The 11,380-nt window shown below is 41.5% G+C and overlaps 1 protein-coding gene across 1 annotated transcript in view; it reads left to right on the forward strand.

Moving 5' to 3' along the window:
* Positions 1–11,115, forward strand: part of CRYL1 (crystallin lambda 1) — a 55,461-nt gene extending 44,346 nt beyond the window's left edge. The window contains exons 6-7 of the mRNA XM_008630993.2: positions 5,894–6,000; positions 7,790–11,115. Coding sequence (XP_008629215.1) covers positions 5,894–6,000; positions 7,790–7,903 — 221 coding nt within the window. The 3' untranslated portion in view covers positions 7,904–11,115. The remainder of the gene's footprint in view (positions 1–5,893; positions 6,001–7,789) is intronic.
* The last annotated feature ends 265 nt before the right edge of the window (positions 11,116–11,380 follow it).

Consider the following 11,380-nt stretch of genomic DNA (forward strand, 5'->3'; position numbering starts at 1 on the left):
CAATCCCAGAGGCATTAATAGCGGTGAAGTGTGGCTGATGGATGTCACACATTTCCCTGAATTTGGGAGATTAAAATACATTCACGTTTCTATTGATACCTTCTCTGGTGCTATGTATGCCTCTGCACATGCAGGTGAAAAGGCTAAGGATGTTGAAAAGCATCTTGTCCAAGCTTTTGCTGTGCTCGGTATACCTGAGGAGACAAAAACTGATAATGGCCCTGCCTACACCTCTCAGGAGTTCAAAAACTTTCGTCAGCAGTGGGGATTTTGATATTGGGGATGTTACAGGTATTCCTCACTCCCCAGCTGGACAAGGCATTGTTGAACGTGCCCATCAAACTCTTAAACGAATGTTGCTACAACAATCAGGGACCACTAAACTCAACTCACCCATCCTCAGACTCAGCAAAGCGTTGTTTACCATAAACTTCCTGAATGGCACCTTTGAGGATCCGAACCCTCCGATCTATCATCATTTCCAGAACACCGGGAGACAGAAACTGAAGGGAAATCCAGAAGTCCTGATCTGGGACCCAGAGACTCAAAAAATCCAAGGACCATACAAACTTGTAACTTGGGGATGTGGGTATGCCAGTGTATCTACCCCTCAAGGATTGAGGTGGATCCCAGGGAAATGGGTAAAACCTTATGTCACTTCCTCAAAAGTTAAGGAGGTTAAAACTGCCTCCTGGAAGAGACGCTGTAAAAAGGATCCCGATTTTGTACCCTCATGTAAACCCCCTACTGCAAGTTTTGATGTTAATCCCATAAATTAAGTTGCACTGTTTTGCACTCACATTTTGCACTGTATTTTGTAAATCTTCATCCTGATACCGCATACCATAGATGTCCTGACTAACCCCCTGAATTTTAACTGGGGAACTAGTCTAAAGACATCCTAGGTACTGTCGAGTTGTAGGGCCGATAGATTCCAATTATGTTTTGCACTGTTGTTACTGTTCTATGCACTTTAAGTTACTAAGAGTTACAACCCAGCTTTAAAGAAAAAAAAATAGGGAATTGTTGCTGCCTGCTCCGAGCTTCCCCTCCCCTTCCCCAAGCTGAACCCCTTTGTTCCAAGCACGGGCAAAACCAAATGTGACTCAAACTCTTTAGCAGTGTCTGACTGGCCGGGCACCCCCCCCTTCTCCGAATAAAAGAGAGGACCAAGGCGGGGCCCGCGCTCTTTTGGCTTTGCAACTCTTTCTGCGAACATCTGTGTGCTTCTGTTTCTTTGAAAGCTTCTAATTGTGGGAAATTAAGCAAGCTAAGAGCTGTATTTCTCCCTCTTTGCTTCTGCTGGTGGTATTGGATTTGCAGCTACCATTTTGCCGCTTTTAGAGCTACTGAAATGCTGGATTGCCCGTGCTGGCCCTCTAGGCTGCTCGAGGCTTTCTAAGGCATTAAACTACTAGCCTAGCTGGTAAAAGCTGTAAGTGTACCCCCACATACACCCACCCCAAAATTGTTCTGATTCATTCAAGCAGTAGGTGAACTGCCAGTAAGAGCTTGATTTCCAGATCTGGCTGGCTGAGTGAGCTTTAAAGGTCCTGTCCAGCTTGAGAGTTCATATTCAGTAGGTAAATGGTTCAACCATATCTAAGCATTCAGCTTTCCCAAGATACTAATGCTATCTCTTCAGCTTGGGGCTTGTGAAAAAGATTTCTGGTGTACAGTCTTCTCTTCTACCTTCTCCTGACTACCACAATCAAAACTACTCAGATTTATGCTATTATTGCATAAGCTTGCCAGATGTTTCAAAGGTTCCCGTTGACTTTTGGAAAAGTACCAAATCCAAACTATTCAGTTTAAGTGTCATAGACCTGTGTCAGCTGGGTAAACACCAGACTGATAACTGACGCTACTCAGTTTACCATTCCTTCTGTTGCCAGTTGCTCATGGGGATTTGCTTGAATTGCCATATTCTACTAAGTTGCCATTTTTTTTGTCATTGTCCAGCTGGCAACAGCTGCTGCTAGAAGCTGTGGGTTAGCAAGCTGTACCCAACAGAGATCTGCACTCTTCAGCCTCAGTCATTTCTACTTCTGCATCTGGGAACGTTCTATGATATTGCATGATGTGGGAACATTTTTGCTCAGACTCCTCACTGTTAGAAGACAACGCTCACATGAGGAAGTTGAAACGTAACTATCTTTGTCTTGTGGCTGGTGCATGAGTCTTGTCCAGCATTGTCTTGGGTTCCCACGATTGCTCACGTGGATCACACATCTCCTGTGGGTCAGTCTGGGTTGGCTTCAGGTGCCAAAGTCTTTGAGCCCAGCTGTTAAAATGTAATAGGCAAGCACTTATGCTAATGGAAGGGTATGGTCAGAAAACCCTTATAACCAGTGCTCCTTTCCAGAGTGCTTATGGAAGTGGATGGTGGTCTCTGCTTCTTCCCCCAGTGAAGAGATAGGATGATATCACAGCCACATCCCACAGGAATGCTTCCCTTCCTGAATCTCACTTCCTGCCAGGGATGTTTTGAAGCCCACTAGGCAATCTGGAGGTTTCTGGCTGGGTATCAGTCAAGAAAATTGAGCAAAATACTAATTTTCTGTATAATTAAGAACCAATATGCCTGTATGACTAGCTGGCATTCCTTCTTGTGTTGGGGAAGGCTGGAACATGCCAGGTTGTATTCTAGGAGCACATATGCTCCATGGGTAGATAACACAAGGAAACAGACTAACTGAATGCTGATTGTCACACTCTTGGCACCAAATACAGGTTCAAGCTACTTAACAAGACTGCTGTTTTTCTCAGAGCCTTTTCCTTCCTTCAGATGCTGGAGAATGTTTCTAGTCCATTTTTAAGAGAGTTGAATACTCTCAAATCTCCCCACGTTGCTCTTACGCAATGGACATGTTCTCCTGTTCTGTCCTTTCAGATGTTTATCTGATGGTCATCATGACTTCAGAATGCTGAAGGAAATTTAATACTTCCTTGAGGCTTTGTCCTTTGAAAGTTCTTCTTCGGCCCAGAAACTAGAGTGTTCTCCATCCTCCTACTGACCTGAGAGGCCTTTCAGAAACGCTGTACTTCAGCGATTTCAGGCATCTTGAGCAGTCTTAAGTGTTGTAGTTTATGACACATAGTTGGCAGTAGTCAGAGGTTTCCATTAATTCATTCCAACATCAACCCTTTTAGGGTTAGACAGGTGTGATTTCTAAGATACTGATTTCATACAGTATTGCATTCCAGGAAACTGTTGAGGAAAGAGATCACTTAATGACTCTTGACCTGATTGCATTCTTTTGTGTGATAGTCAGGCCTACCCACTTGTATTTCCTGCATTTTGTGGTTTGATAGGACCATGAGCAGTTCCTGTTCATATTTCTCAGTCTGTCCAATGTCCTGAGTCTTCATGAAAGAGTTGGTGACCGGAACTGCTTGCCTTTGTGTTTTGCATGTTTCTCCTCTTTGCTTTGATAACTAGCTAATAAAACTAGAACTAAGGATGCAAATTCTTCAGTCTCTATGGTTCTCAGAAGCCTTTAGTGGATATCCAGAACTTCTCAGATCTGGGGTGGTCATCAGGATACTCACGTAGGTGTGATAGGTTGGACTTGATGATCTCAAAGTCTTTTCCAACCTGGCTGATCTGTGATTCTGTGATTCTCATCAGTGTCAGCTTGCTTACTGCCACACAAGCATTGCTCATTTACTGTTGTGGTGCAGTTCCTGACGTCCTGATTGGGAAAGGCTGCCTTATTCTTTCTTGATTATGTGGTAGTTGATAGCACTAAAAAGTCTACTAGATGTATATGTCTGGCTAAGTGACTAATTTCTCTTTTTGGTTCATGTATGATTTCAGTTCCTCTCTAGTGCCTCAACAATAATTTTTTTTGAGATTCCTATTGGAGCTGATGGAAACTGGGTCTTTCTCTAATTCAGCCAAGGTCTACTTGATTGCCATTTTACCGTTACTACCAGTTAGCAGGTTCTCTGGCCATCTGTTTAACATCTTCACAGCAGGTCCTGAGGTCAGAGCAAGCTCTCAGGGTTTCATCCAGTTTTGAAAAACCCAGGAGATGAAGACTGCACAACCTCTGTGGGCAACCTGTGCCAGTGCTTGGAGGAGTGTCCAGTCTGAACCCCTAATTTTAAATTGTGCCTGTCTATTACTGTATCCTGCAGCCATAGGGAGGAGAGGAGAGAGGATCCAGCAGGCAGTAATTGTGCAGCAAGATTGATTTATTTAATTATTTTACAAACTCTTTTATAGACTTTTTTCTTCATAGTCTAACTGGACAAAGGATCAGCCACCCCCTGGATGGATTGGCTAAAGTCCTAAACATCCATTGTCAAAATATTTTTCTACTGTACTATAAACATAGTTCTACAAGGTCGCAGGTGTTCATAGTTTATAGAACTTCTGCTAATCTCTTTGTGAGAGAGAAAACTATCCCACGGGCTTAGAAAGAAGCAAGAAAATTCTTGCTAGCAGCAATATTGTATCCACACTTGTCATCCTTTGTCCTTACGCTGTGCAACAACCATAAAGAGCCTGTCTCTGTGTGCTGCTCACTGACCTCCTCACAGGCACTGCAGCAGCACTGAGGAGCTGCTGGTAGGTTTCCCCAAAGTCATCTCTCCTCCAGGCTGAACAAACCCAGCTCCCCCAACCTTTCCCCACAGGACAAGTGCTCTAGGCCCCATGGTTTTGGTGGCCTCTGCTGAAGTTGCTCTGTTTTGTCAGTGGTTTCTTGTACTGGGGAGTCTCAAACTGAATGCAGTATTCTGGACGCAGTCTCATGAGTGCTGAGTAAAGCATATTAATTACTTCCTTCAGTCTACTGTTAATTAACTTTCAATCTGTTAACACAGCCCACGCTGTTGTTGGCCCTCTTTGCTGTCAGGGCACACTGCTGGTTCATGTGCAGCTTTCTGCCTGCCACTACCAGGAGTTCTTGGAGTTCGCAAGGCTGTGTTGTTGCAAGGAGCTCTTCCTTCTGAGGTGCAAGATCTTGCATATGTCCTTGTTAAAGTTTTATATTGGCTCATTCCTCCAGCCTTTCTAAGGGCAGTCTTGCCCTTCAGTGTTATTAGCTGGTCCATAGAACTCTAGCTCCCACTCTTACCCAATTTGATACCATTCACAAACTTCATGAGCATGTTTTGCTAAGCTGTACATATCTCAGGACAGATTCCTGCAATACTCCATTTTTACTGGCCTCCAGGTGGAGTGCAGTCCATTAACCACTGCCTCTGAGCCTACTTGTCCAACACATTTTTTTGTCCATCTGGTTGTCCAGACAGACAGACCCTAATGTCCTAGCTTTGATACAAGAATATAATGAAAGACCACGTCAAATGCCTTTCTAAAGTTGAGGTAAATGATATCCACTACTTTCCTATTTTTCACAAACAATTATTTAATCACAGAAGGCAACGAGATCAGTTAGACATGATTTACACCATGATGTACCCATCGGAGACCACATGCTGATTGTCACAATCACTTCCTTATTCCTGTGTCCAGGAATTTCTTTCAAGAGGACTTGCTCCTTAATTTTCTCAGGGACAGAAAAGAAATTGGTTGGCCTGTAGTATCCCAGATTTTTTTTTTTTACCTTTTTTGAAGTTGGGTGCAATATTTGCCTTCAGTCATCTGAAGCTCTTGTAATGACATTGGTGCATTGACTGACCTGATGTTTAAAATGCAGTAGAAAGCAGACTTGCAAGGGCATGCTAGTTAGAAGTCCTTCCTGTTGCCCGTGACATCCTTGGAAGTTTCAACTGGAGCTGATCTTTGGCTTTCCTGACACCATTCCTACATGCCTAGGTGGTGTTTTGTAATTTCTTCTTTACAGCCTAAGCACAGGGAGCCTTGCTGACCTTAACCAGGAATTTCTATTGAAATGTAACTTTTCACTCTTATTTTCAGGTGTTTCAAATTATTGTGAAAGATATGCTGAAGGAATGAGACTTGTTCTGAACACCTTTGGGCCAGTTCCAGAATTTTCAGGTGAAACTGTGCAGAAAGTCAATCAGGTAAATACCAAGTTGATTAAAACAGTGACATTCAGAACAAAGAACATTAGTTTTTATTTTAACATTTGTACTATTTCAGTTTACTGCTGGGGATATCTGTAGCCTGTATTTATTATGTGAATGTGTACTTTGAGGAAAAAGGTCAGTACAGCATGCATGTGAGTCCTTTTTGAAAGCACTTGGACATACATCATGGGAAAGTGACCTAGCAGTCACATTATTACCAGTAATATTATTACTAGTCAGAGGAGTCAGCTGCTAACAGCTGTGGGTTGTTGGCTTTAAATCCTTCATGCTATTCCTTACCACTTCTCTCCTGTGTCCTCTTATAGTATTATGCTCAGCCTCCTTCCCTGCATGAATATTCATCCTGTGTCTTCCTCCTACTCCATCTTCCTGCACAAACCCGTAGCTTTTTTCCTTCTGGGTGTTCTTTTTATACTTTACAAACCAGAGTTCCAGTTTGTAATGTGTACAAATACATGTTTAAGATAAGCATGTGAGCAGTCTGGTAAGGTTCCTTGCACATTTAAAGATAAAACGTGTTTAAGTGCTGTTCTGGATTGGGATCTAGTTTGTTTATTAACATTTCTAAGCCCACAGTTTCTTTACACTCACTATGTAGTAATTTTGAAGGACCATAGGAATCAACTGAAGTGTGGTAATTTCCTAACTCTTCCTTTTCAAAGCTGCCTTTTTAAATGATTCACTAAAGAACGTTAGGGGTTGAATAATTTCTGATCAGCTGTCAGAGATTAATTCCAAATATGGAGGCAGTCTGTCTGGAAGATAGCATTTTGTGTTCCTATTTATGTTAATGCAATTTGAGGAAAGAGATTCTTTTATGCTTAAACAACACAGACTGCTTATAATAACAATCAGTAATAATTTTGGAGTCATTCACAATCAGAAGCTTTTAATTGGTATGAAACAGTTTGACTTCCTTTATAGAAGGCTGGATTCCACTTTACCATCTGTTTCTCTGTCTCTTTATTACCTTCAGTGCCAAAGATAGGCTTGCAGGGATCCTCTGTTAATCACTAAACATTTCTTATCTTTCTCCTCCATCCCTCCCTCTGATTTTTTTCTGGAGTGACTGCAGCTTGCCAGTCATTGGTAGCAGGTCCAGGTTTTACCCACTTTCTCAACACTTGCCTTTTAAGCCTAAGACCTCAGCTACTATTTTGGCAAAGATGACCTTGTGGTCTGTATCTGCACTCTCAAAACAACTTCTTTGTCTTTGGCACTTCTAAGACAACTTTGACTGTGCACTCAGAAATACTTTTTTCCCCTGAGTTTGCTGTGTGTCTTCCCCTGTAATTTTTATTATAACTGGTATTCTTAAAACAAAATGTTTTTAATAAACATGATATCCTTCACTGCATTTGTGGTGAACTACACACAGGAATCTGGTTCAGAACACATTTTCAGCAACATAAATTGCCAGGTTGCCTCTTTTCTACTTAATAAAAGATTATCATTAAAGAGACTAGACAGTGGCTGTTTGGAGCAAAATGAGGGAAGAAGCTGATGCTTTGTTGTTTCTGTAGTCATCATCATTGCCACGTTCGGGATACAATTATCCAAGTGGGAGCGTTTTTCTTGCCATACAGGTTGGCTCCTTTCCAGTCACTCATGTAAATAATTAGTGACCTCTTTCTTGTGATAGTCTGCATTATAGTTTGTGTGGATGGTGACGGTCTGACACAGGGAAAGCAGAAAAACAATGCTGGTGAAAAACTTTTCATTCAGAAAGTGAAATTTAATCATCTTAAATTTTCTCTTCCAGGCACTGTCTGAAAAAATTCCAGTTGTTCCAAAAGTCCTGGATGCCAGGAGAAAATGGAGAGATGAATGTCTCACTGGTCTTGCCAAACTGAAAACACAAATGAAATCTGACTGAGGTGCATGTTGTCTAACAGGAGAGACCAAATGAAGAGCAGATCTTCATCAAAAAGCAGGAATTTTGGTCATGCAGAAGAGGAGACTGGATGGGCAATTAATGATACATGGAGACCAATGAAACATTTGGTCCAGATTTGCCAAATTCATGAATGACTAGAAACAGTTATTAAAAAGTTCAGTTAAAATTTACCAAATTACTGTCTAAATGCATTAAATGTGTAAGCATTAAGTAGCTTTAGCAGCGTTAATATTGTGCAATGCCAGAACACAATCATGTTTTAAATAATGCATTTTTCAGCTTGCTTAGGAATTCAGCACTTGAACAATATTTGCTAATGCAGGGATCTGAAACAGGCAAACATCAGCTGTTTGTCACTGGAGAAAATAAGCCCTCCCCCGCCAGTCACTGTGACAGTGAGGTTAATTTGTAAAGCAGTGACTGCAGATAGGAGAAGGTTGTATTGAGCAAAGCGTGAATTCGCTGGCCAGCGAGCTGAGACCTCAGCAGCAGTTAAGGGTCACTTCAGTTCGTTTCTGTTACTGTTTCACAATGTATGGGAAAGAACTGCTCCTCCTTTCCCTCCCCGTGGCACTTCTGTACCTGTATGGTGATCTAAATGTGAGTAAATAGAGAAGAATTCCCCCTTCGTCCCCTCTCCCTGGTTCTGTAAGACTTACCAGAGACCTACTTGGTCTTCAAGACCGTGCACTTGATAGCTGATGGATTTGCTCACTGATGTTTGATGCTGGTTGTTGGCATTGCTGCATAAGTACATACCTGATTTTATGACTTGTCTGTGAGAAATAAGAGATCTTGATTCAGTTGCTGGTTTGGGAGACAGTATGGTGTAGTGCATCTGTCTGGGCTTTCTCCACAACCTTCTGAATGATCTTGGGAAACCAGTTCACCTCTCTGGTGCTGTGTCTGTTTTATACATCAGCTGAAGCAAGATCTGCTTCTTTAAGACTCAGCTGTAGTGATTGTAACAGCTGTAGCTGAAGGAACCCAGATATCTGAGTTGGAACTAGATGATTTTTAAGGTCCCTTCCAACCCAAGCCATTCGATGATTCCATGATCTGCTCTTTTGGTCCCCTACAGAGGGAAAGATGCAGTGGCTTAGATGTAGCATTTATGCTTAACTGCTGCCCTTTCCTCGGGAGATACAACATCTCCACATAGAAGAACGCAGGATACACCTGGAAGTAGGATCAACCTCAGGTGCTGCAGTGGCATGTTTTGGTCCACTGCAAAGTGTTACGAACATCTGTATTCTGTAATATAGTTGGACTTTGATCTTACTGGAACCTTGGGGCATTATTGTTAATGCAGATAGTAGGAATAACTTGAACAGTGCAACATACCCACCGTGCTTGAGTTATGCAGTTCTGAATTGACCAGTGCTAGCTGGTCATGTAACTTCACAGTACAGATGCAGAAGTTTTAAGCTGTCATTCTGCTAATTCTCATGGGTTTTTTTATAGAGGATGCAGTACACAAACAAGCTGTTGTTTAGTAAAGCTGTAACTTTACTAGTTACCATTTTGAGCTTAGCAGAAATGTCTGCATGAACATACCAAAGCCTCTTATTTGTGCTTAGGTCACAGTAAAAGACACATATGATAATTTGTATTGTTTGACACAAGTGGTGGGCCAAGAACACATCTCTGGATGTTAACATAGGATGGGAGGCACAGTGCAGAGGTTGTCCTGTGCTTCTTTAAAATCAGTGGAGAGAACAGAAAATTTGTAAGCTCAAATTATTTTATCCCAATATAGACTTAAAATTGTCAGGTTTCTTCTCTTGTTTTTTTATTGCCACAGTGACTGGCTCAACCTGCATTTAGATATCTGGAGAGGTCAGTCCTCACTCCTGAGGCCTTACTAAGCAATAGTAAATTAATTATGAGGTTGATTTCCTCATTTTGTGTGTAGTTTTGCATTTCAGACAAGGCTGAAGAAAGTTCTGATTATTTTCAAGATTTGACCTGTTTTTCTTGAGGGCATATGACATTGTCATAACTAATTAGCTGGCAGTGCTTCTGTTTACTCTGAGATTTTTTAAAACTTGATCATGTCATGAAATATTTGCTGCCATCTTTATTATTTACTTATTAATAAAGTGTTTTAATGAGGAAGGTATTAACTTGTGTGCTCCAGTGTGATTGATGCTTTAGAGACAGCACTTTGTACAGTGAGCAGCTGCTCCACAGGGTTACAGCAGATCTCACCTTGGAACATCAGGTCCCACACAGGTTTACAGCTACAAGTTGAGGAGGGAGGGAGGTTCTTGACAAAAAAGTGTATTTTAGCTGACATTTGCATAGGAGTTCCAGCCTCCAGGAGACACATTTTGCCCCATGAGGATTAGTCAGGCAGAGGCACAGCTTGTCCACAGAGGTGGTGTAGTCTCCAAACCTGGAGGTTTTCACTGACTGGATAAACCCCTGAGCAGCCTGGTCTGACCTCAGAGTTGACTTCCTGTGAGCAGGAGGTTACAGCAGAGACCTCCTAAGCTCCCTCCTGGCTTGCTTTTCCTGATTCCAAGTTTTATTTGATTCTGGATAATTTTGTATCAGAAATGTTGCTCCAGACACAGTCAAATATTTATTTTGTTTGATTGTCAACAGAATGAGCAGTAGTTAAATGTTCAAGCAACTATTTTATGGTAAACTATGAGATATTTTGAAATAATTTGTCTTGTGGTTTCTTTCTTACACAATTGCATATTTTAAAATACTGTATTTTTTTATTCAGGTTACACCTATAGAATTTTCTAAGGCCCTGTCTTTGTTGCACTGTGTTTTTCTTTGTTTCACCGATTTGGTATTTATTGTTTTCCTTATTGCATGTATTTTACTGTAAGTTACTGCTGCGTATTGGAAGCAGTGTCCAATGTGTTCATACCAAAGTGTTTGATTTCATGCCATTAAAAATAAAACATCTATTATGTGTGAGATAGGAAGAAGGAGAGATGCAGGGAAATACTCACCTGCTTCACTGAGGGAAGTCCAGTACCTCTGTTTCTGAAATCTCTGAGTGTAATGGAGTAGTTTGCAGCTTGCAAAGCAGCTGTATTAATTTACTTTCCCTATTCTGCAGTTTCCCTGTTCTTCTGTTAAATCATGCTAAGTTTGAAAGTTAAAATGTGAGCGTTTTTCTGATTGCTCTATTATCTAATTGGAATGGTATTAAACTGTTATCCTATCTATACCATGTTTTAGGCAGAGTGAACTGCGCTTCATTAGGGAAGCAGGAAAAGTGCTTGTGGTGCTTGTATAAAAACAGAAAAACATCATTTTGGGACAAACTGATGTCGCTGTCAGTCTGTTTCTTGAAAGATGAAATCTGCTGCCAGTGCCATGTCAGGATTGCTTTGCCATAGCATGGAGTTACAAAAAGGTGTTTGAGAACCTGTAACTGAGGTGCCCTTGCAGGGATGGAGATACAGAAGACAGGAGCTCTCCATGAGAAGA

Source organism: Corvus brachyrhynchos, unplaced genomic scaffold (assembly GCF_000691975.1).
Source record: "Corvus brachyrhynchos isolate BGI_N302 unplaced genomic scaffold, ASM69197v1 scaffold363, whole genome shotgun sequence".
Classification (NCBI taxonomy): Eukaryota; Metazoa; Chordata; class Aves; order Passeriformes; family Corvidae; genus Corvus; species Corvus brachyrhynchos.